Source organism: Bombina bombina, chromosome 9 (assembly GCF_027579735.1).
Source record: "Bombina bombina isolate aBomBom1 chromosome 9, aBomBom1.pri, whole genome shotgun sequence".
NCBI classification, from domain to species: domain Eukaryota; kingdom Metazoa; phylum Chordata; class Amphibia; order Anura; family Bombinatoridae; genus Bombina; species Bombina bombina.
In genome coordinates this window covers 77414633-77442476 of record NC_069507.1, presented here as the reverse complement: position 1 = coordinate 77442476, position 27844 = coordinate 77414633, and the positions used below count along the sequence as shown (strand labels likewise).

Here is a 27844-nt window from a genome sequence, read left to right as displayed (position 1 = left end):
TCTTACTTTTGAGCATGTGTACAAATATAAATAAATATTCCTGGATTTCAAGCATTTCTGAAGGATTTAGATTAAATAGGATTAGATCTATTAAATACTGCTGCAAGGCTGATAAACTATATATAAGCTTTAAAATACTTACTTCTTGGGGTGAACTGTTTATTGAACAGATAGCTATTTTTACGTCAGTGCATACCGTACTTTAGAGCACTTGTGCATTGCCTTATGGGTAATTTTAGATGGACCAGAGCTGGTGATCTCAATGTACAATATTAACACAGTGAGGAAGAGCCCAAAGTCAGAGGAATGTCTTCACTTATTTTGCTGTGGTGATCAAGAGCTTGTTTGAAAGAGGAACCTTTCCTATTTCAAATGAGAGGCAGCATGTCACTCTAAGAAAACAATGGAGTGTAGGTTTTAGATTTGGTATCTCTAATGAAAACTTTATTGAATACAGCTTACCCATATACAGTATAATTGTAACTTTAACTATAGGACTAAAGACTCCTAAGACAGCCAAGATACTGCCACAAGTATGGTGTAAATCCCCTTGAAATAAGATCAGTAGAAGACTTACAGACAGTATTGATATATTTAATGTATTAAAATGCTTGTGTCAATAGTCAAAGGGGTCTATTTACTATGGATATAGCGGATCATGTCCGCTGCACATCGATAAATGCCGACAGCATACGCTGTCAGCATTTATCATTGCACCAGCAGTTCTTGTCAACTGCTGGTGTAATGCCGCCCCCTGCAGATTCGCGGCCACTAGCAGGGGGTGTCAATCAACCCAATTGTATTCGATCTGGTTAATTTTTGTCCGCGGCCTCAGAGCAGGCGGACAAGTTATAGAGCAGCGGTTTTTGACCTCTGCGTCATAACTTCTGTTTGAGCCAACCCTTCAGGCTCGCCGGAGATTGATAAATATGCCCCAAAGACTTTAGGCTGACGAACCCTTAAAAGAGATACTTTAATTGTATCACTTAATATAAAGCTTCAGTTGACTCCATGTTGTAGAAGTGAGATCTGATGCACGTAGTCGGTCTAAGCTCCTTAAAGACTGTTAAAAAGCTTACTGGGAAAAAAACAATTGATAATGAGAAACAAAACAAAAATAAATACATCTCATTCACTTTTAATGGAAGATGTATGTGCCTTCTACTGTAAAACAATTAGCTAATTCATATATCTAGAATAAAAATGCAGATATCTAAATAACTATATTTTTAGGGCTAGGTTATAAGTGGAGCGCAAATTAATTCTTGTGCTTCAGCGTTAATTACACTAGAATAAAGATTTTTACAATATTGCATCCGAATTCACGTATTCCCCCATAGAAGGCAATGGACTCCAATGCACTTAAATATGTCTTTATATGTGTACATATATATTTGTGTTTATATGTTTATATATGTCTGTAAATATATATATATATATGTATATATATATATGTCTGTAAATACATGTATATGTATATATATACATATACACATGCACACATATATAGACACATGTAGTATGTATACATAAATATACATATTTAGAGATGTATATGTATGTGTCTCAATTTTAAAGTCCTTTGCCTGCCTTTTTCTCTAACACCTGAGACCTCATAACTTTAAGCCCTTATAACTTTTGTGTGCCATTTTTTTAATCATTTTTATTAGATGGTGTTATATTAGTGTAAGTGTACTTTGTAATGTATTTTTTATGCGTTTTGTGCCACTTTTATGTTTTGCGAAACAGTTAACCAGAGCACTGAAGTTGATGATTCTATCATAAATCGCAATTCCATTTACTTTTAACTCTTAATACTGTGAACATTTCAGTTCATGTTAGAAATGATAGTGCAGAACACTGTTGTTATATTCCACACAGCCATTGGCTGCACACTCTAGTGACTGATTTATAGGCAACAGCAGATATAGTAACTTAAAGGGACAGTTAACAGTGACATTGTTATTGTTTAAAAAGATAGATAACGCCTTTACTACCCATTCACCAGCTTTGCACAACCAACATTTTTATATAAATATACTATATAACATTTAAACCTCTAAATTTCTACCTGTTTTTAAGCCACTACAGACAGCCTCTTATCACTTGCTTTTTTTATTAGCTTTTCACAACAGGAGACTGCTTGTTCATGTGGGCCATAAAGATAACATTGTGTTCATGCCCGCAGAGTTATTTAAGAGTCAATGCAATGCAGCACTAATTGGCTACAAAGCAAGTGAATAGATAACAGACATCCCAACTCTCCCGGAAGGTCCGGGAGTCTCCCGCATTGAAATAGCGGCTCCCTGACACCTGCAAATGAAACACAATCTCCTGGATATAGCGGTACCAGAGAAAATCAAATATGTGCCTGCACTTTTCATTTCTACCTCTAGGTGTCACTGTTCCATTATAGCTCAATGTAAATAGTTACTGCGTTCCTCTCTAGACTTTTTCTCTCCTTCCTGATCTCTACTCTAGTGCAGTGCGAGACAGCAGCAGACCTGATATATATAGGTGAGATGTGCAGACTCCCATACCTCTATATTGTGCAGGCTCCCATACCTCTATATTGTGCAGGCTTGTGCAGGCTTCCATACCTCTATATTGTGCAGGCTCCCATACCTCTCTTCTGTGCAGGCTCCCATACCTCTCTATTGTGCAGGCTCCCATACCTCTCTATTGTGCATGATCCCATACTTCTCTATTGTGCAGGCTCCCATACCTCTCTATTGTGCAGGCTCCCATACCTCTATATTGTGCAGGCTTCCATACCTTTATATTGTGCAGGCTTCCATACTTCTCTATTGTGCAGGTTTTCATACCTCTCTATTGTGCAGGTTCCCATACCTCTCTATTGTGCAGGCTCCCATACCTCTTTATTGTGCAGGCTCCCATACCTCTCTATTGTGCAGGCTCCCATACCTCTCTATTGTGCAGGTTACCATACCTCTCTATTGTGCAGGCTCCCATACCTCTATATTGTGCAGTCTCCCATACCTCTATATTGTGCAGGCTCCCATACTCTTAAGAGGTCAGATGGCCGTGGAGCAACCTATGCCTGTAACAGAGGGGAGGGTGTCTTGTAATGGCGAGAGAAAGGTAATCTAAAAAATTATGTTTTCTAGTTCAGTTTTACAATTTCTGCCATGAGCTGTACAAAGTGTGGATAACACTATATATTTGTATATATATATATATATATATATATATATATATATATATATATATATATATATATAATGTACATATATTTGGTCAGGTAACAATTTAAAGGAACATTAAACCACCTTTTTTTTTGGGGGGGGGGGGAGGGGGTTTGCGCAGTAGCCGGTGAAGCCACCTCCCTGAAATTAGTTTTTGCAGGTTGGGATGTCTGAGATAATAAATAAAAAGTCATTGGATCAGGGGGCTGTCAGAAGATGCTTAGATACAAGGTAATCACAGAGGTAAAAAGTATATTAATATAACAGTGTTGTTAATTTAAAACTGGGGGATGGGTAATAAAGGGATTATCTATATTTTAAAGCAATAACAATTCTGTTGTAGACTGTCCCTTTAAGTTACAAAATGGCAGCTCCCATTGTTTTAAACACATAAAAATGTTACACTTATTTTGTTACTATTTAAACTTACATCTACATGTTAATCTAATATTTTAGTTAGTTAGTCTAATCTTTTCTTTAAATGCATTATTTTATTTAGCATTTATTTAGTGCTTAATGTCCCTTTAATATCCAGAAATTAGTCTTTCTTTTTTATAACCAATAGCAGGATATTGTCTATCCAAGAAGCACAATTTTTTTTCAGCATATTACTACAATTCCTCTTTAGTTCATTATTTCTGATTTTGGTATAATATATGTCATTATTTCTCTTTGCAGACTACAGACAGAGACACTGGAAACTATAGTGCCAATAACTATAAACTAATTGTACCAACAATTAAAGACGGAAAAGAAGGTTTTGTGATTGAGCTGTATAGCGGTGTCATCAAAACCGCAATGCTTTTCAAAAACATGAGAAGGTCGTATTTCAAATTTGAAGTGGTTGCGACTGATGATTACGGTAAAGGCTTAAGCAGCAAGGCAGATGTCATTGTAAGTATTTTAAGTTTAATAAATATGTGTGTGTGTATATATCCATTTAAGCTTATTTAAAGGGACATAAAATCCTAACATGTTATTTTATAATTCAGATAGAGCAAAAAAACTTTCCAATTTACTGCTATAATCAAATTTTCTATGTTTTCTTGTTATCCTTTGTTAAAAGCAGAAAAGTAAGTTCAGGAATGTGTACGTGCCTGCAGTACCATGGGCTTGATTTATCAAGCCTTCACCTCCCTATGACTGCAGGTTCTCACAAGATTTATCAAGCAGCGGTCATCAGGCTGCTGCTTCCCTACCCTCTTCTCAACCTCTTAGGTGGAGAATTTTAATCGCTGTGGTCTCGTCCAACTGGGGATATTGACAGCTCCTGTCTGATTGGCTGTGCTTGGGCAGGGGGCGGGATTGCACGCAAGTGCAAAATAGCGCTTGTGTGCAATGTTAAATTCCGGCAGTGGATTGCTGCACGCCAGAGGAGAGCTGGGGTAGATGGGGCGAATATGTACGCCGCTGTTTGCCCTTGCTTGATAAATCAAGCCTTATAAGGCAGCAGTTTTGCAACAATGTTATACATTAGCAAGAGCAGTATTTCCTGTCATGTAGTGCTCCAGATACGTACATGCTACCTATCCAGATAACTCTTCAACAAAGTGTAACAAGAGAACAGAACAAATTTGATAATAGAAGTAAATTGGAAACTTTTTTTTAAAGATTGTATTTTCTGTCTGAATCATAATTTTTTTTTTTTTGGCTTTCATGTCCCTTTAATGTTTGGTAGACATTAGGGACACATCGATAAAAATGTTAAATAAAAAAAATTACAACATAGAATGAGAGAAACAGAATGTAAATCAATTCAAAGTTTGTTTGCATTCTGATACATTTACGGCTAGATTACGAGTTGTGCGTTAGGGTAAAAAAGCAGCGTTAAGAGGTCCTAACGCTGCTTTTTTACGCCCGCTGGTATTACGAGTCTTGAAGGTTTAGGGTCACCGCACACTTCTTTGGCCTTACCGCAAAACGACTTACGTAAACTTCGTAAAGTCTTTTTTCTATGGGACTTCTATAGCGCCAGTATTACAAGTCTGTCCTGGGAGGCCAAAAAGTGAGCGGTACACCCTACCCCGTCAAGAGTCCTAACGCATTTAAAAGTCAGTAGTTAAGAGTTTATGGTACAACGCCGTCGCATAAAACTCATAACTTAAGTGCTAAAAATTACACTAACACCCATAAACTACCTATTAACCCCTAAACCGAGGCCCTCCCGCATCGCAAATACTAAAATAAAATTTTTAACCCCTAATCTGCCACTCCGGACACCGCCGCCAAATACTAAAATTATAAATTTTAACCCCTAATCTGCTGACCCCAACATCTCCGACACCTACATTATATTTATTAACCCGTAATTTGCCACCGCCAATGTCGCCGCCACCTACCTACACTTATTAACCCCTAATCTGCTGCCCCCAACGTCGCTGCCACTATAATAAACATATTAACCCCTAAACCGTTGCACTCCGCCTTGCAAATATTAGTTAAATATTATTAACCCCTAATCTGCCGGCCCTAACATCACCGCCACCTACCTAGATTTATTAACCCCTAATCTGCCGCCCCCAACGTCGCCGCCACTATATTAAAGTTATTAACCCCTAAACCTAAGTCTAACCCTAAACCTAACACCCCCTAACTTAAATATAATTTAAATAAATCGAAATAAATATTACTATCATTAACTAAATTATTCCTATATAAAACTTGATACTTACCTGTAAAATAAACCCTAAGATAGCTACAATATAACTAATAGTTACATTGTAGCTAGCTTAGGATTTATTTTTATTTTACAGGCAAGTTTGTATTTATTTTTACTAGGTAGAATAGTTATTAAATAGTTATTAACTATTTAATAACTACCTAGTTAAAATAAAGACAATATTACCTGTAAAATAAAACCTAACCTAAGTTACACTAACACCTAACACTACACTATAATTAAATAAATGAATTAAATTAAATACAATTGCCTACATTAAATTAAATTAGCTAAATTACAAAAAAAACCCACTAATTACAGAAAATAATAAACAAATTACAGAAATTTAAACTAATTACACCTAATCTAATAGCCCTATTAAAATAAAAAAGCCCCCCCAAAACAAAAAAAAACATAGCCTAAACTAAACTACCAATAGCCCTAAAAAGGGCCATTTGCGGGGCATTGCCCCAAAGTAATCAGCTCTTTTACCTTTAAAAAAAATACAAACAACCTCCCCAACAGTAAAACCCACCACCCACACAACCAACCCCCCAAATAAAATACTAGCTAAAAAAACCTAAGCTCCCCATTGCCCTGAAAAGGGCATTTGGATGAGCATTGCCCTTAAAACGGCAGTTAGCTCTTTTGCGGCCCAAAGTCCTAACCTAAAAAATAAACCCACCCAATACACCCTTAAAAAAACTTAACACTAACCCCCTGAAGATCGACTTACCGGGAGATGTCTTCATCCAAGCCGGGCAAAGTGGTCCTCCAGACGGGCAGAAGTCTTCATCCAGACGGCATCTTCTATCTTCATCCATCCGGAGCGGAGCAGGTCCATCTTCAAGACATCCGACGCGGAGCATCCTCTTCATCCGACGACTAAAACAGAATGAAGGTACCTTTAAGTGATGTCATCCAAGATGGCGTTCCTTAGATTCCGATTGGCTGATAGAATTCTATCAGCCAATCTGAATTAAGATAGAAAAAATCCTATTGGCTGATGCAATCAGCCAATAGGATTGAAGTTCAATCCTATTGGCTGATCCAATCAGCCAATAGGATTGAGCTTGCATTCTATTGGCTGTTCCAATAGGATTGAGCTTGCATTCTATTGGCTGTTCCAATCAGCCAATAGAATGCGAGCTCAATCCTATTGGCTGATTGCATCAGCAAATAGGATTTTTTCTACCTTAATTCCGATTGGCTGATAGAATTCTATCAGCCAATCGGAATCTAAGGGACGCCATCTTGGATGACGTCACTTAAAGGTACCTTCATTCTGTTTTAGTCGTCGGATGAAGAGGATGCTCCGCGTCGGATGTCTTAAAGATGGACCCGCTCCACGCCGGATGGATGAAGATAGAAGATGCCGTCTGGATGAAGACTTCTGCCCGTCTGGAGTACCACTTCGCCCGGCTTGGATGGAGACGTCTCCCGGTAAGTCGATCTTCAGGGGGTTAGTGTTAGGTTTTTTAAGGGTGTATTGGTTGGGTTTATTTTTTAGGTTAGGACTTTGGGCCGCAAAAGAGCTAACTGACCTTTTAAGGGCAATGCCCATCCAAATGCCCTTTAAAGGGCAATGGGGTAGCTATTTTAGAGTTTATTTTACAGGTAAGTATTTAGTTTTAAATCAGAATAATTTAGTTAATGATAGTAATATTTATTTTGATTTATTTAAAGTTATTTAAGTTAGGGGATGTTAGGTTTAGGGTTAGACTTAGGTTTAGGGGTTAATAAATGTAGGTAGGTGGCGGCGATGTTAGGGCCTGCAAATTAGGGGTTAATAATATTTAACTAACTGTTTGCGAGGCGGGAGTGCGGCAGTTTAGGGGTTAATATGTTTATTATAGTGGAGGCGACGTTGGGGGTGGCATATTAGGGGTTAATAAATATAATGTAGGTGTCAGCGATGTTGGCGGCAGCAGATTAGGGGTTCATAAGTATAATGTAGGTGGCGGCGGTGTCCGGAGTGGCAGATTAGGGGTTAATAATATAATGTAGGTGTCGGCGATGTCGGGGGCGGCAGATTAGGGGTTAATAATATAATGTACATGTCGGCGATGTCGGGGGCGGCAGATTAGGGGTTAATAAGTGTAAGATTAGGGGTATTTAGACTCGGGGTTCATGTTAGGGTGTTAGGTGTAGACATGAAATGTATTTCCCCATAGGAATCAATGGGGCTGCGTTAGGGAGCTTTACGCTGCTTTTTTGCAGGTGTTGATACCTATGGGGAAATCGTGCACGAGCACGTTACACCAGCTCACCGCTGACTTAAGCAGCGCTGGTATTGGAGTGCTGTAATGAGCAAAATTTTGCTCAACGCTCACTTCTTGTCTTTTAACGATGGGTTTCTGAAAACTCGTAATATCAGCGCTGGAGGGAAGTGAGCGGTGAGGGAAAACTGCTCGTTAGCACCACATAGCCTCTAACGCAAAACTAGTAATCTGGGCCTTAGTTCTGTGTAATCCTAAATGTAAAGTCTTTCTGAAACCTCTATTAGGTACACAGATATTTTTAGTCTCCATTTAAATTATGGTGAATAGAATGATGTTGAGAAAAACTCTTTTCATTTAGGGGCTGATTTTTTTATAGTGCTAGTGGACATGATCCGCTGTACATAGATAAATGCAGACAGCATTTATCGATGTGCGGCAGTATATACCAGGGTGCTCAGTCAAAAAAAGTAAACAGATTCTCCCAGATGCTAGGTTGCAACATTTTCTTGCAGACAAATTTAAATCCATTTGAAAAATGTGCCAGTTAGGCACCGAGACTATATATATATATATAATATGTTGTCGGGTTAGCGCACATGAAAAATTACAAATCTCCAAGCGCTTTCTTGAAACATTAATGATCAAATATTTAAAAAATATAAATAATAATAAATAAAAAATTGTATGTACAGTACACTAAAAAATACTATACATATAATTATACGTACAGCACTGTAATATATATATATATATATATATATATATATATATATATAATATTCTATGTATTATTTAGAAATTTTAAATAGCATGTAAAACAATTTTTAATAATTATTAATACTTTTATAATATTTAATATTTATATTTATATATATCTGATAATGTTAATGTTGCATTTACCTTGTCATATACTATATACCTTTAAACCCATATATCTTTTGTTTTTTTAATATTAATATGAATATTTTTTATCAAATAGTGTTTGTAACTGTAATTTTAAATGTATGTACGTTGTGTTTGGTGCAACTTTTTAATAACTACCCTTTATGAAAAGTTGTCAGTTGTGCAATTCCGTTCTTGCAATCTTGTTTACTTTCAACTTTTAATACAATCGCTACAAGAAAAATACTATATTGCTTGTGCGCAAAATTTAGCGCGCCACTTGTAATGTAGTCCTTAGTTGCTTATTATATGCATGCAAATTCGGCACAATCTGGCTACTTTTGCAAGTTATCAAATTTCTACCAGGTACGCTCGCCACTATTCCGGTCCAGCGTACCTGGAGGCGGCGGATGCCATAGGAATCAATGGGAGTCTGAAAGCAGCGAAAGCTCATGTTCGCTGTTGCCCGATATCCCATTGATTCCTATGGTAACGTTTACACCGAGTCTAAACACCCCTAATCTGCTGCCGCCACCTACATTATACTTATTAACCCCTAATCTGCTGCCCCTGACACCGCCACCACCTACATTGTACTTATTAACCTTTAATCTGCCACCCCCTACACCGCTGCCACCTACATTATACTTATTAACCACTAATCTGCAACCCCCTACACCACCGCCACTATATTAAATTTATTAACCCCTAAACCTAAGTCTAACCCTAACCCTAACACCCCCTAACTTAAATATAATTTAAATAAATCTATATAAATATTCTATCATTAACTAAATTATCCCTATTTAAAACTAAATACCTATAAAATAAACCCTAAGCTAGCTACACTGTAACTAATAGTTACTTTGTAGCTAGCTTAGGGTTTATTTTTATTTTACAGGCAGGTTTGTATTTATTTTAACTAGGTACAATAGTTGTTAAATAATTATTAACTATTTAATAACTTCCTAGTTAAAATAAATACAAATATACCTGTAAAATAAAACCTAACCTAAGTTACAATTACACCTAACACTAAACTATAATTAAATAAATTCCCTAAACTAAATACAAATAAATAAAATTATCTATTTATATAAAATTACACCTAATCTAATCCCCCTAACAAAATAAAAAAGCCCCCCCAAAATAAAAAAAAAGCCCTACCCTACACTAAATTACAAATAGCCCTTAAAAGGGCCTTTTGCGCGGCATTGCCCCAAAGTAATCAGCTCTTTTACCTGTAAAAAAAAATTACAACCCCCCCCAACATTAAAACCCATCACCCACACAATCAACCCTACTCTAAAATCCACCCAATACCCCCTTAAAAAAACCTAACACTAACCCCTTGAAGATCACCTTACCATGAGAAGTCTTCACCCAACCGGGCCGAAGTATTCAACGAATCCAGCAGAAGTGGTCCTCCAGACGGGCAGAAGTGGTCCTCCAGACAGGCAGAAGTCTTCATCCAGACGGCATCTTCTATCTTCATCCATCCGGCGCGGAGCGGGTCCATCTTCAAGACATCCGACGTGGAGCATCTTCTTCTGACAACGTCTTCTTGTTGAATGAAGGTACCTTTAAGTGACATCATCCAAGATGGCGTCCCTTCAATTCCGATTGGCTGATAGAATTCTATCAGCCAATCGGAATTGAAGTTCAATCCTATTGGCTGATCCAATCAGCCAATAGGATTGAGCTCGCATTCTATTGGCTGTTCCTGCTAGTACTTAAGATGGCGATGACAATTGTGAGGTGGGGGAGGGAAGAGAGCTGTTTGAGAAGAGTAAGGGAGGGTTCAGAGAGTGGGATGTATCATGTGGGAGGCTGATCTCTAGACTAAAGTTAAAATTAACCCTACAAGCTACCTTATTAACCCCTTCACTGCTGGGCTTAATATAAGTGTGGTGCGCGGCAGCAGTTAGCGGCCTTCTAATTACCAAAAAGCAATGCCAAAGGCATAAATGTCTGCTATTTCTGAACAAAGGGGATCCAAGAGAAGCATTTACAACCATTTGTGCAATAATTGCACAAGCTGTTTGTAAATAATTTCAGTGAGAAACCTAAAGTTAGTGAAAAAGTGAATGATTTTTTTTTATTCGATCGCATTTGGCGGTGAAATGGTGGCATGAAATATACCAAAATGGGCCTAGATCAATACTTTGGGTTGTCTACTACACTACACTAAAGCTAAAATTAACCCTATAAGCTCCCTAATTAACCCCTTCACTGCTAGGTATAATATAAGTGTGGTGCACAGCGGCATTTAGCGGCCTTCTAATTACCAAAAAGCAACTCCAAAGCCATATAAGTCTTCTATTTCTGAACAAAGGGAATCCTAGAGAACCATTTACAACCATTTGTGCCATAAATGCACAAGCTGTTTGTAAATAAGTTCAGTGAGAAACCTAAAGTTTGTGAAAAGGTTAAAGATTTTTTTTATTTGATCGCATTTGGCAGTGAAATGGTGGCATAAAATATACCAAAAGTGGCCTAGATCAATACTTTGGGTTGTCTACTAAAATAAAATATATACATGTGAAGGGTTATTCAGGAATTCCTGACAGATATCAGTGTTACAATGAAACTATCGCTAATTTTGAAAAATGCTACTTGTACTTATTGCCCTATAACTTGCAAAAAAAGCAAAGAACATGTAAACATTGGGTATTTCTAAACGCAGGACAAATTTTAGAAACTATTTAGCATGGGTGTTTTTGGTGGATGTAGATGTGTAACAGGTCAAAGTTAGAAAAGGTGTTTTTTTTTTCAATTTTTTTATCATATTTTATATTTTTTTATAGTAAATTATATGATATGATGAAAATAATGGTATTTTTAGAAAGTCCATTTAATGGCAAAAAAACCCAGTATATAATATGTGTGGGTACAGTAAATGAGTTAGAGGAAAATTACAGCTAAACACAAACACCGCAGAAATGTAAAAATTGCCCTGGTCCTTAACGGTAAAAAAAGGAAAAATGGTCTGGTCACAAAGGTGTTAAAGATAGTGAGGTTGTTTTACTGTGTCATGCACATTTTGCCTAGGTACCAGAGCTAAGTTCATATCTTACTAGAGCTCGTAATAATGTAAATGTGCTTATTTAAAAACCCAATTTCCGGCTAGATTACGAGTGGACTGCTATTTATCACTTCCTCTGGTGAATTAAAGGGAATGTCAACACCAGAATTCTTGTTGTTTTACAATATAGATAATCCCTTAATTACCTATTCCCCAGTTTTGCATAAGCAGCACAGTTATAATAATACACGTTTTACCTCTTTAATTACCCTGTATCTAAGCATCTGCAGACTGCCCCCTTATTTCAGTTATTTGACAGACTTGCATTTTAGCCAATCAGTGCTCACGCTTCGGTAAATTCATGTGCATGAGCTCAATGTTATCTATATGGAACACATGAACTATTGCCCTCTAGTGGTCACAATGCATTCAGCTTAGATGCGGCCTTTAAGATCTAAGAAATTAGCATATGAACCTCCTAGGTTTAGCTTTCAACTAAGAATACTAAGAGAACAAAGCAAAATTGGTGATAAAAGTAAATTGGAAAGTTGTTTAAAATTACATGCCCTATCTGAATCATGAAAGTTATTTTTGTACTTTTTTTGGCACACAAGTGCCAACCTGCTGCACGCTACAAAAAAGACAGACTTTGAATATATTTTATGTATTCTTATATATATATATATATATATATATATATATATATATATATATATATATATATATATATATAATGTTTTTGGTACAATATATATTTATATATAAATATTTAGGGATATACATATACATATTTAGACATGTATATATGTATCTTTATGTTAAAGCCCTTTGCATGTTTGTTTTTTTCTAACACCTGAGACCTCATATCTTCGAGGCCCTATACATTTCTTATGTAATTTTTTTTAATAATGATTTTTATTAGACAGTTATTTTAAGTGTAACTGTACTTTTAAATGTATTTTTGATGTGTTTTAATCTACTTTTTTGTCTTGCATAACAGTTAGCCTGAGCTCTGAAGTTCAGCAAAGAGCCGCGATTAACCCCTTTTCGCTTGTGCACAACAGTTAGCGTGCCACTCATAATTTAGTCTTTTATGTGATGTACAAGTCATGTAGGGTTAGACGGATGGTGTAGTGAAATTAAAGCAATATTATTTTTACGAAGAGTTTCTCAATATAACTTTGTACTTAATTAAAAAATAAATGTTGGCCAATATGTTACAGATTTTTTTATACATTAGCACATATAACCAGAGGCATTACATGAGACAGTAAAGGATTCCAGCTATCCGGAGATCATAGAAACTAAGACAGAAGGATCTATACATTTTAAATCCCAAAGGCAAAAAAGTCTGCTGTACTTAGCATTGTTACACGAGACTTGACTATCAATAGAACAAGTGTTCTTTTCTATAGATTTTATTGATTTCACTTTTTCCACTTGGAATGAGACATCTTTTTTAATGCAAGTATAGGGTAATGTATAGCTTACGTGAGTGTGACTGCAATAATCCCCTGTCTTGCAGCGGATGAATATAATGCTTCTTTTATTTTATACTAATATGGGGCTACTGCTTGTATGTCATACATTTAAAAGAGCTATTTTTTTTTTAATAAAACCCATGATATCAGAAGCTAAGTACCAGTAAATGCAACCCCCCTTTATAGACAGCACACATTTTAATTTTCTGTTACTTGATATGGGTTTTCTGCTAACTCTTTATATACTAATGCGATTTTATAATTGTAGTTTTGCATATACAGTATACTGGGTAGATAATTAGATAGAAGAAAGATAGACACACATGTAAATATATATATATCAGAGTAAAACTACTTAGTCTGAAGAAAAGAGAGAAACACTTACTAGCCCCTCTGTGACTCAGTAATAAAGCCTGTAGAAGACAATTTTACCCCCATGCACTTACACAATCTCACACTACACATAACCAAACACATGCACACTCTAACAAAAACAAGTACCCACATACACTCTCACACAAATATAGATAAAATGAGAGACATACAGAAAGATGATAGATAGTTCATAGATAGATTGATAGATAGATAGATAGATAGATAGATAGGCTACAGGCAGACAGGAAAGGACAGGCAGAGAGATAGATAGACAGACAGACAGACAGACAGACAGATAGATAGATAGATAGATAGATAGATAGATAGATAGATAGATAGATAGAAATATTCCTGACAATGTGCCGTTACCTGTGAGACTGTGACTGGCTGTGATATTTTATATACGCTTGTGAGCATATTATGGTATTTCATCTACATTTACAATAAAAGTTATAATTTCTATTTTTCCGGTCTATTGACATCTGGAACTTTTCTTTCTAACACTTAGACAGACAGACATATAAATAGGCTATAGACAGACATATAGACAGATATATAGATTAATTGACAGACAGGAAAGGACATACATACAGACAGACAGACAGATAGATAGATAGATAGATAGATAGATAGATAGATAGATAGATAGATAGGCTATATACAGACATATAGACAGATATATAGATACAGTAAATTATAGATAGATAGATACAGTAGATAGATAGATAGATAGATAGATAGATAGATAGATAGATAGATAGATAGATAGATAGGCTATATACAGACATATAGACAGATAGATAGATACAGTAGATTATAGATAGATAGATACAGTAGATAGATAGATAGATAGATAGATAGATAGATAGATAGATAGATAGATAGATAGATAGATAGATAGATAGGCTATATACAGACATATAGACAGATAGATAGATACAGTAGATTATAGATAGATAGATATATAGATACAGTAGATAGATACAGTAGATAGATAGATAGATAGATAGATAGATAGATAGATAGATAGATAGATAGATAGATAGATAGATAGGCTATATACAGACATATAGACAGATAGATAGATACAGTAGATTATAGATAGATAGATAGATAGATAGATAGATAGATAGATACAGTAGATAGATAGATAGATAGATAGATAGATAGATAGATGATAGATAGATAGATGATAGATAGATAGATACAGTAGATAGATGATAGATAGATAGATAGATTCAGTAGATAGATGATAGATAGATAGATAGATAGATAGATAGGCTATATACAGACATATAGACAGATAGATAGATACAGTAGATTATAGATAGATAGATAGATAGATAGATAGATAGATAGATACAGTAGATAGATAGATACAGTAGATAGATAGATAGATGATAGATAGATAGATAGATAGATAGATAGATAGATAGATAGATAGATGCATTATACAAAAGTTATATGTTTCTTGGCTCTTTTAGAAATTTTCAGTTTATGAACCATCCATGGATTATGTTGCCATTTGTAAATCTAATGCAGCCTTTCAAGACAGGAAACCTATTATTTCTTTTCAAGTCCAAAGCTTTCAGAATATCGTTGCTTTCAGCTTGAAAAGCAATTTTGCTTTGTATTATGACAGGACATCATGTGTTACCTAACTGATGGCTGCTTGTCAGAGCTATTGATTTCATTCCAAGGAATTGAGTCTTGCATGCAAGATGTCCAGCTTCCTAGAGGGAGTTTAAAGTCATTCTGAATAAAGTAAAACCCTTGAAGTAAACTAAATGCTGTTCAAATTTCACACCTTTATAAAAAGAATTTGTAGGTATTTATTATAAATGGAAAGTCATAGCTTGATGTGGAAGCAGCTCTTAGATACATTCTCCTTTTACAGTTTTATTCTGTGAGTCAAATCTTAACAGGATATAAAAACCCAATTTTTTCTTCTGTGATTCAGATAGAGCATGCAATTTTAAACAACTTTCTAATTTACTTCTATTATCAGTTTTTCTTAGTTCTCTTTGTATCTTTTGTTGTTGAAAATCAGGGACATATGCTTAGGAGCCGGCCCATTCCTGGACCACTATATGGCAGCAGTTTTGCAAGAATGCTATCCATTTGCAAGAACACTAGATGGTAGCACTATTTCCTGCCATGTAGTGTTTCCGATGCCTACCTAAGTATCTCTTTAAATGGAGAGTAAACATTTATATTACAAAAGTTATATATTTTTCTTTCCTAAGATATGGTGAGTCCACGGCTTGAGTAATTACTGTTGGGAATATCACTCCTGGCCAGCAGGAGGAGGCAAAGAGCACCACAGTTAAACTGCTAAGTATCACTCCCTTACCCACAACCCCCAGTCATTCTCTTTGCCATCGGTGCATGGAGGAGGTGATGTTTAGGTGTCTGAAGAAAAATTTTGATTTCATCTGCAAGCACGTTTTGGGGTATAGCCGTATTCCACCTCATTCCTTGCAGTTGGGTAGTGGTGGCTTTAACCCCTTAATGACCGGACCATTTTTAAATTTTCTTACCCTTAATGACAATGGCTATTTTTACATTTCTGCAGTGTTTGTGTTTAGCTGTAATTTTCCTCTTACTCATTTACTGTACCCACACATATTATATACTGTTTTTCTCGCCATTAAATGGAATTTCTAAAGATACCATTATTTCATCATATCTTATAATTTACTAAAAAATAATAAAATATGAGGAAAAAAATGGAAAAAAACACACTTTTTCTAACTTTGACCCCCAAAATCTGTTACACATCTACAATCACCAAAAAACACCCATGCTAAATAGTTTCTAAATTTTGTCCTGAGTTTAGAAATAGCCAATGTTTACACGTTCTTTGCTTTTTTTGCAATTTATAGGGCAATAAATACAAGTAGCACTTTGCTATTTCCAAACCACTTTTTTTCAAAATTTGCGCTAGTTACATTGGAACACTGATATCTTTCAGGAACACCTGAATATCCCTTGACATGTATATGTTTTTTTAGAAGACAACCCAAAGTATTGATCTAGGCCCATTTTGGTATATTTCATGCCACCATTTCACCGCCAAATGCGATTTAAAAAAAAAAAAAGTTCACTTTTTCACAAATTTTGTCACAAACTTTAGGTTTCCCACTGAAATTATTTACAAACAGCTTCTGCAATTATGGCACAAATGGTTGTAAATGCTTCTCTGGGATACCCTTTTTTCAGAAATAACAGACTTATATGGTTTTGGGGTTGCTTTTTGGTAATTAGAAGGCCGCTAAATGCCGCTGCGCACCACACGTGTTTTATGCCCAGGAGTGAAGGGGTTAATTAGGGAGCTTGTAGGGAGCTTGTAGGGTTAATTTTAGCTTTAGTGTAGTGTAGTAGACAACCCCAAGTATTGATCTAGGCCCATTTTGGTATATTTTATGCCACAATTTCACCGCCAAATGCGAGCAAATAAAAAAAAACTTTACATTTTTCAAATTTTAAGTTTCTCACTGAAATTATTTACAAACAGCTAGTGCTATTATGGCAGAAATTGTTGTAAAAGCTTCTCTGGGATCCCCTTTGTTCAGAAATAGCAGACTTATATGGCTTTGGCGTTGCTTTTTGGTAAATAGAAGGCCGCTAAATGCTGCTGCGCTCCACACGTGAATTATGCCCAGCAGTGAAGGGGTTAAATTAGGTAGCTTGTAGGGAGCTTGCAGGGTTAATTTTAGAGATTAGCCTCCCACCTGACACATCCCACCCCCTGATCCCTCCCAAACAGCTCTCTTCCCTCCCCCACCCCACAATTGTTCCCGCCATCTTAAGTACTGGCAGAAAGTCTGCCAGTACTAAATAAAAGAGTTTTTTTTTTTTTTTTAAATAAAAATAATAAAATATTTTAGCTGTGATGGACCCCTGCCTTAGCCCCAACCTCCCTGATCCCCCCTCCAGCTCTCTAACCCTCTCCCCTACCTAATTACCGCCATCTTGGGTACTGGACACTGTCTGCCAGTACCCAGTTTGGCCCCAAAAACCAAAGTTTTTATTATACCCCCACCCCCTCCCCCTCCCAGATTCTTTTATATTTTTTTTTTACTTTTTTCTCCCTTTCTGCCCTCATTGGTGTCAGTGTGGCTAATGCGTGCAGGTGCACGCGCCCCGTGCACTCGCAGACATTGCACGTGCGACCCATGTGCAGGCGCACGCACGCGCACACACGCGCGCTCCCACCCGGACAATGGCACCATTGCTACCGGTGCAGAGAGGGCCACAAAGTGGCTCTCTCTGCATCGGAGGCTTGTAAAGGGGTATTGCAGGATGCCTCCATATTGAGGCATCACTGCAATACCCTCAGAGCTGCTGGAAGCGATTGCGATCACTTCCAGCACTCTGTTAGACAACTGACGTACCAGGTACGTCTGTTGTCATTAACTGTTAGTTTTTGCATAACGTACCTGGTACATCAGTTGTCATTAAGGGGTTAAAGCAGTTAGGAACTTGTAAAGAGATAGTTACTGCGTTTTCCTAACAATTGCTGCCTTAGTTTAGAAAGCCAGAGTTGGCTACTCTGTTCTTTCTTTTTCAAAGGTCTCTGTGAAGAACTGTGTCTTCTCATACACTGCTTTTTTAATGGGACATAGATTGTACCTAACCGTTACAATGTAACATAGTGTAACTGTTGTATGGGTTACACTGGGGCATGAAGCAAGCACTGTAGCATGTGTGAGTCTAACATTTAAACTCTTTTAAAAAGAAAGGGTAAAATGTTTTATTAGGCTTTATTTTCTGACACATATTTACTTGATAAAACATTACAAGTTTAAACTGAAAATAAGGCTGAATTTTCTATTTCAGCAGCTTATTCATTTCCCCTTTGCTTTAAATAAAACGATGCAACATTTTAAACTATCCGGTTTGTCCCAGGAAGCTATTTTTAGTGCCTCTCTGTGTCGCAGCAGTTATTTGAGCTCGGCAGTTGTGGTCACATGAACGGCTTTACTTCATAACATTTCTGGTAGTGGTAAGGCACCTCAGAAACACCTAGATTACAAGTTTTACACTATAGAGGGTGCGAAACGAACGCAACAAAAGTTGCGTTAAATTAACCCTCTATAGCACTGCCGTCTTGTGTGTGCGATATGGTGGCGATAAGCTCCATACCACACAAAATACAAGCGCTGGTTTGACGGGCTTGTGCAGCTTTCCCGATAGACATCAATGGGGAAAGAGTGTTAGAAAAAACACCTGCGATCGCAGAATGAAAAATCTCCGTAACGCAACCCCATTGATGTCTATGGGGGAAAAAACCCTAACACCCTAACATAAACCCCAAGTCTAAACACCCCTAATCTGTTGCCTCTGACATCGCCGACACCTACATAATGTTATTAACCCCATAATCTGCCGATCCCAATATCGCTGCCACCAAAATAAATTTATTAACCCCTATTCCGCCACTCCCCGACATCGCCGCCACTAAATAAAGTTATTAACGCCTAAACCTCTGGCCTCCCACATCCCTGCCACTAAATAAACCTATTAACCCGTAAAACTGCCCCCCCCCCCCCACATCGCAACAACCTAAATTAAACTATATTAACCCATAAACCTAACCCTAAACCCAACCGTAACCATAACCGTTAAACCTAACACCCCCTAACTTTAACATAATTAAAATAGACCTAAATTAAAGTTACAATTATTTACTAAATACCTATTTAAAACTAAATACAAACTTAACTGTGAAATAAAAATGAAACCTAAGCTAGCTACAATATAACAAATAGTTATATTGTAGCTAGCTTAGGTTTTCATTTAACAGGTAAGTTTGTATTTATTTTAACTAGGTAGACTAGTTAGTAAATAGTTATTAACTATTTACTAACTACCTAGTTAAAATAAATACAAATTTACCTGTGAAATAAAAGAAAAACCTAAGCTGCCTTACACTAAAACCTAACATTACAAAAAAAACAACATTACAAAAATAAAAAACACTAAAATTACAAAAAATAAAAAACTACCATTACAAAAAATAACAAATGAAATTATCCAAAACAATAAAAGCTATTCCTATTCTAATACCCTGTTTAAAAAAAAAAACACCCCAAAATAAAAAAAAACTAATCAATAATAAACTAGTAAGGGCCTTTTGTAGGCTCTTTTTCTAAAAAAAAAGAAAAACAAACACTCTCTAACAGTATACAAACCCCTACCCCACAAACCCACAAAATAAAAATAAAGTTAAACCTAATCTACCCATTGCCCTTAAAAGGGCATTTGTATGTGCATTGCCCTTAAAAGGGCATTCAGCTCTTTTGCTGCCCATTAAAAATTAAAAAATGGCTATTCTAAAAAAAAAAAAAAAAAAAAAAAAAAGGAAAATAAAGGTTACACAAAATAACAAAGGAATTATACAAAATAATAAAAATGATTCCTATTCTAATACCCCGTTTAAAGAAAGAAAAAAAAACACCCCAAAATAAAAGAACCATAATAACCCTATAATAAACTACCAATAGCCCTTAAAAGGGCCTTTTGTAGGGCATTGCCCTAAAGAAATCAGCTATTTTTCTACAAAATAAAAACAAACACTCCCTAATATTACAAACCCCCACCCCCCAAACCAACAAAATAAAAAAAACTAACTAAAAAAACTATTGCCCTGAAAAGGGCATTTGTATGGGCATTGCCCTTAAAAGGGCATTCAGCTCCTTTTCTTGCCCTTAAAAGGGCATTCAGCTCCTTTTCTTGCCCTTAAAGAGCATTCAGCTCATTTTCTTGCCCTTAAAAGGGTATTAAGCTCTTTTAAGACAAGCTCAAACCCTAATCTATATAAAAAAAAACACCCCAAAAAACCTTAAAAAAAACTAACACTAACCCCTCTTTAGGTATTCACAGTTGCTCAAGTCTGGCTTGAACGATCTTTATCCCAGCGGCTCCATCTTCATCCAGGCGGCTCCATCTTCATCCATCGAGGGACAGGCATCTTCTTCATCCCTGCGGAGCGGTTGATGCGCTGCAGAATAGGGGTTAATAACTTTAATATAGTGTTTGCGATGCAGGAGGACCTAGGTTTAGGAGTTAATAGGTAGTTTATGGGTGTTAGTTTGCGTTGTAACATTTTAGTTATGTGTTTTATGTAACAGTTTTGTTGCATAAAACTCATAACTACTGGTCTCAGATAACGGAACGGATCGTGTTGGTATAGGCTGCAACGTAAGAATTTTAGCCTCACCACAAAACTTGTAATGGCAGTACTATGAAAATCCCATGCAAAAACGTCATTTTTTTTTAGTGAGGGACTGACGTTGCGTTACAGTCTAAAAGGCTTGCGGTACAGCTATACCGACAAGACTGTGTTGCTGTTTTAACGCTGAAATGGCCATGTTTTCAAACACGAACGCAAAACTGGTAACCTAAGTGTAATTGAGGTGTGGGTTTGTCTGAGGTGTATTTTAGAAGCTTATTTGATGTTTATTAAATGTTTTTTCTTAACTTTTCTCAGATCATTTTAGCTAGGGATCGATCCTAATTTGGGATAAAATTTAAAGTTTAATTTTTCCTTGGCTTATTTTTATTGAATATTAAAATCTTTGAAACTTATCTGTACAAGTTTATTTACTTTTTCACAACATGTCTGATAGGGAGCAAGAGCCTGCTCTCATGAATTCATGCTTATTATGTTTAGATGCACAAATTGCAGCTCCTACGCAATTTTGTTCTTCATGTGTCAAGAAAACCTTGCAAAATAAAGGTAACATTTTTTAGTCTAATGTCTCTCAGGATGATGTTGTTAAAATAATACCTCACCTTTCTCCTGCTACGTCCCAAGCATCAATGGCATCACATGCAGTGCCCTGTGGTTCCTCTATAACTCCTAGTGGAGTTTATTTAAAAGCAGAATTTGCTGCCCAGGTATCTTCAGCGGTATCTGCGGCATTAGCTGCCTTTCCCAGATTACAGGAAAAAGGCAAGAGGAAAGCTAGAAATTCATAAAGTAAGGTGTCTGTCCTCAGTTCTGCTTCCCAAGTTTCCCTTTCTCATAAGTCTGATGAGGAAGATACATCAGGACTTTCTGAGGGTAAAATCTCATTCGGACAGTATAATTCCTTTTTCTGAGACTGAGGTGGTATCTTTCAGATTTAAGCTTGAACACCTTTGTGTATTGTTAATTGAGGTTTTAGCTACTTTAGATGACTTTGATACCCCTGTTGTTGTCACTCCTAAGAAATCTAGTAAACTTAATAGTTTATTTGATGAACCTTCCACTTCGGAGGTTTTTCCTGTGCCGGACCGAGCTAGGGAGATTATCTCACAGGAATGGGAGAAACCAGGGGTGTCTTTTCCCCATTCCTTATTTTTAAAAAAATGTTTCCTGTTGAGGACTCCATTAAAGACCCTTGGTATACTGTACCCAAAGTTGAAGGGGCCATTTCCACTTTGGCTAAGAGAACCACTATTCCTGTTGAGGATAGCTGCTCTTTTAAGGATCCGATGGACAAGAAGCTGGAGGCTTATTTGAAAAAGATATATGTTCATCAAGGTCTCCAATGGCAACCTACAGTGTGTATTGCCACCGAGACTAGTGTGACTCTTATTGGTTCGATGCCTTGTCTGATTGTCTTCAAGTAGAGACTTCCCTGGATGAAATTCAAGATAGGATTAAAGCTCTTAAATTGGCCAATTCCTTTATTGCAGATGCCATTTTACAGGTTGTTAGACTAGGAGCTAAAACTTCTAGTTTCGCTGTCCTAGCCCGCAAGGCATTATGGTTCAAATTCTGGTCTGCGGACATTACCTCTAAAGTCAAGCTTCAGGCAATTCCTTACAAGCGTAATGGTTTGGCAGAAATTATCTCTGATATTATGGATGGAAAAGGGTCTTTTCTACCTTAAGATAAGAAGAAAAGGCCTAAAGGACGTCAGAGTAATTTTTGTTCCTTTCGTAACTTCAGAGGAAAGCCTTCCCCCTCTTTTTCCAAGCAGGAACAATCCAGTCTTATCAGTCTTAGAACAAGGGGAAACAATCAAAGAAACCTGCAGCTGATTCCAAATAAGCATGAAGGGTTTGCCCCCGATCCGGGATTGCATCAGTTGGGGGCAGACTTTCTCAGTTCTCTCAAGCCTGGATATGACATGTCCCAGATCCCTGGACTGTGGACATAGTATCCCAGGGTTACAAATTGGAATTCAAGGCTTTTCCTCCCAGAGGCAGATTCCTTCTCTCAAGATTATCTGCAGACCAGATAAAGAGAGAGGTGTTCTTGAAATGTATACAACATATTTCCTCCCTGGGAGTGATAGTTCCAGTTCCAGTGCAGGAACAGGGTCTCAGGTTCTACTCCAACCTATTTGTGGTTCCCAAAAAAGAGGGGATTTTCTGACTCATTCTAGACTTGAAGTGTCTAGACAAGTTTCTCAAAATTCCATTCTTCATGACTATACGCTCCATTCTTCCTTTAGTACAAGAGGGTCAGTTCATGACAACCATAGACCTAAAGGATGCATATCTTTATGTTCCTATTCACAGGGACCATCACAGATTCCTGAGATTTGACTTTCTGGAAAAACATTTCCAGTTCGTGGGCCTTCCATTTCGTCTAGCCACGGCTCCCGAAATTTTTTCAAAGGTTCTGGGGGCTCTTTTGAAAGTGATCCGTTCTTCGTGGAATTGCTGTGGCACCCTACCTGGACGACATATTGGTTCAGGCGCCATATTTTAAACAAGCAAAATCTCACACAGAGATATTATTGTCTTGTGTTCGTTCCCACGGGTGGAATGTGAATCTGGAAAAAAACTGCCTTTCCCCTGCTACAAGAGTAGTGTTCTTAGGCATCATAATAGATTCTCTATTCATGAAGATTTTTTGTGACAGAGGTCAGGGAAAAAAAATAATTTCCTCCTGCCTCTCTCCTCTCTTCAGGCTACTGCTCATCCTTCAGTGGCTCAATATATGGAGGTAATCTGTCTGATGGTGGCTTCCATGGACATCATTCCTTTTGCTCGATTCCATTTTAGAGCTTTCCAGTTGTGCATGCTCAGACAATGGAATGGCGACAATGCAGATCTATCTCAGAGAATAGAGTGGGATCAGTCGTCAAGGAAATTCTCTCCCATGGTGGATTTCTCAGGAACATCTGTCTCAGGGCACATGCTTTCGGAGACCTTCCTGGGTGATCGTGACCATGGACGCCAGCCTGATGGGCTGGGGAGCAGTCTGGAACTCGTTAAAAGCTCAGGGCCTTTGGACTCAGGAAGAGTCTGCTCTTCACTTCAACATCTTGGAGTTGAGGGTGATTTACAATGCTCTATTGGCTTGGCCTCAGTTGTCCTCAGCCCAGTTTATCAGGTTCCAGTCAGACAATATAACCTCTGTGGCTTACATCAATCACCAGAGAGGAACTTGGAGTTCCTTAGCCATGAAGGAGGTTACTCAGATTCTTCAGTGGGCAGAGACCCACAAATGCTGTCTATCTGCCATCCACATTCCAGGAGTAGACAACTGGGAAGCTGATTTTCTGAGCAGACAGACTTTTTATCCTGGGGAGTGGGAACTTCATCCAGAGGTGTTTTCCAGCTTAGTTCTCAAACAGGGGGTGCCGGAGTTAGATCTGATGGTGTCCCATCAGAATGCCAAGCTTCCAAGGTATGGTTCAAGGTCAAGAGATCTGCAGGCCGCTTTGTTATATGCTATGGCGGTTCCTTGGGTTTTCAGCTTTCTCCACGAGTCATTGCTCGTATCAAACAGGAGAGGCCATCCGTGATTCTAATTGCCCCTGCATGGCCTCGCAGGATCTGGTTTGCAAACCTAGTGGAGATGTCATCTCTCCCACCTTGGAGACTACCTCTCAGGAAGGACCTCCTCATTCAGGGTCCCTTCTTTCATCCAAATCTCATTTCTCTTAAGCTGACTGCTTGGAGATTAAACACTTAATTCTGTCTAAGCATGGTTTTTCTGAGTCGGTCATTGAGACCATGATTCTGGCTCGTAAGCCTGTTACTAGAAAGATTTACCATAAGATATGGCGTAAATATCTTTATTGGTGTAAATCCAAGGGCTATTCTTGGAGTAGAATTACTAGAGATTTATCTTTTTTTTCAGGAAGGCCTGGAGAAGGGATTGTCAATCAGTACCCTGAAGGGTCAGATTTCTGCTTTATCAGTTTTACTACATAAACGTTTGGCGGATGTGCCAAATGTGCAATCTTTTTGTCAGGCCTTGGTCAAAATCAGGCCTGTTTTTAAGTCTGTTGCTCCTCCTTGGAGCCTTATCCTTGTTTTTAAAGTTTTACAGCTGGCTCTGTTTGAGTTGTTGCATTCCATAGACATTAAGTTGTTATCTTGGAAGGTTTTGTTTCTTGTTGCTATCTCTTATGCTCTCAGCTCTGCAGTGTGATTCCCCTTATCTTATTTTTCATACCGATAGAGGGGTTCTTTGTACTAAGTTAGGTTTCCTTCCTAAGGTTGTTTCTAATAGAAATATCAATCAGGATTGTTGTTCCCTCTCTGTGTCCTAATCCTTCTTCTTTCAAAGAACGTTTGTTACACAATTTGGATGTTGTACGTGCTCTTAAATTCTTCTTACAGGCGACTAAGGATTTTCACCGATCCTCTGCCCTCTTTGTCTGTTTCTCTGGGAAACGTAAAGGTCAGAAAGCTACTGCTACTACTCTTTCTTTTTAGTTATTAAGTATAATTCGTTTTATCTTATGGGATTGCTGGACAGCAGCCTCCTGAGAGAATTATGGTTCATTCCACAAGAGCTGTTTCCTCTTCTTGGGTTTTCAAAAATAAAGCTTCTGTGCAACAAATTTGCAAGGCTGCAACTTGATCTTCTCTACATACTTTTTCCAAATTTATCAGGTAAGCATAAATTTTGTTTTTTTCTTTAGTTACTTAAAATTCTTATTGTAAGATTTTCTATTTAATAAAAAACAAAAAAAAACATTTTTATATACATTTTATTTTGTTTTCATTGTAGTGTAAACTTACCTGTCAATCATTTTATAAAGCCTGCCCCCCTACCTGCATCTGCTGTTCAAGATTTATGCAGCGCTAGTTTGGGGCTGATTGTGTGATATTTTGGCACACCATTTTCTTTGGTTTTGCACATGTTCAGGATATTTGAGGGGATTAATTCAATTGTACATGTGCTAATCTACCTCTGCTGTCAAACCAATATGTAAGGTAAATGGTGAAGTGCTTGGACAATTTTTTTTTATTATTATTACAGAACAAGTGCGAACGTTTAAATGAGATTCGGCTGAGTGACTACTGCAGCAGTGCGCATCATTTAAAACACAATGCCACAACCGATGCAGGGCTTAGGAAACACATTTTCAGTAAGGGGGGCAGTCATAGGAAGAGGCACAATTACAAAAATGAAATATGCAGTATAAAGTTTCTAAACAAAAGTTTTTTGTTTTTTTTAATGTTTACTGTCCTTTTAACACAGAATCTCATGGGAACAAAGCAAATTTAATAAAAGAAGTACACTGGAAAGCTTTTTTTTTTCTTTTCTTTTTTTAAATGGTATGCTCCATCTGAATCACAAAATATATTTTTTGGGTTTCATATCCCTTTAAGGAAGCATGATGCTTAAACATTTTCTTTTTTTCTCTCAAGAGAATGTTTCAAAAATGGATGTTCCTGTGCTCAATAATTCTTTTTTTTTTTTTTTTTTTTTTTGGTGTAGTTCCTGTTAGCCAGTGAAACTAGATTTTCAGTTTTTGCTAAACCATACACTTCCTGTTAGTTTCACCTTAATTTTTAGCAGCTTTTCTTAAACCCTTTTTTATGCAGATATATATATATGTTAAATATCTTTAACTGTACTCTTTGTATGATACAAAGAATTATTATCTGTTTATAAATCGATATTACAATGATAATGGTACTATATAGGTTTGTATATCTATGTCTACCAATATTGAGCTAAATTACAGGTGACACGCTAATGTTAGCGTGGGTCGCGAAAGGCCGAGGTATTGAGGCCGTGCTAATTAGTGCACATATTATTAGATGAAAGTAAATGGTTACACACATATATACACAAAAACTTACACACATATATACACAATCATAAATCATAGAAATATTTAAAAATGTATTTTAAGGGTTAAAAAGGTTTTGGTATATGACAAGGTATTTGGCTGTGAAAGGCTATTATATGCATATAATGGGGCATATCTGTCAAGCTCCGGATAGAGCTTGAGTCCCTGTGTTTCTGGCGAGCCTTTAAAGACCGCTGCTCCATAAGCCTGTCCGCCTGCTCTGAGAAGGCCGACCAACATCGCCGCAATTTAACCCGATCAAGTACAATCGGGTTGATTGACACCCCCCTGCTGGCAGCCGATTGGCCGCGATTCTGCAGGGGCGGCGTTGCACCAGCAGCTCTTGTGAGCTGCTGGTGCAATACTGAATACGGAGAGCGTATTGCTCTCCGTATTCAGCGAGGTCCGCCAGACTTTGATAAATAGAGGCCAATATATCTATATATGCTTGTGTGTATATATTAATATGTATATATACAGTATATATATATATATATATATATATATATATATATACTGTATATATTTATGTATATACATGTTTATTTATGTCTTTATATATGGAAATATGTACAGTATATTCATACATATATACACGTATAAACACATATATACACACACACACACACACACATATATATATACATTATATGTGTATATATATATATACTTTTGAGCCCTTTCCAGTTAAATACCTTGAAACACGAAATATCATTTCTTCTGTTATGTGTGATCAGTCCACGGGTCATCATTACTTCTGGGATATTACTCCTCCCCAACAGGAAATGCAAGAGGATTCACCCAGCAGAGCTGCATATAGCTCCTCCCCTCTACGTCAGTCCCAGTCATTCTCTTGCACCCAACGACTAGATAGGATGTGTGAGAGGACTATGGTGATTATACTTAGTTTTTATGACTTCAATCAAAAGTTTGTTATTTTACAATAGCACC

At 37.1% G+C, this 27844-nt stretch overlaps 1 protein-coding gene across 1 annotated transcript in view; it reads left to right on the top strand.

Annotated features, from left to right (window-relative positions):
• The window catches only part of PCDH15 (protocadherin related 15), a 1588775-nt gene that overhangs the window by 1382948 nt on the left and 177983 nt on the right, over positions 1 to 27844 (top strand). Inside the window, exon 25 of the mRNA XM_053692906.1 lies at positions 3885 to 4100. Coding sequence (XP_053548881.1) covers positions 3885 to 4100 — 216 coding nt within the window. The remainder of the gene's footprint in view (positions 1 to 3884; positions 4101 to 27844) is intronic.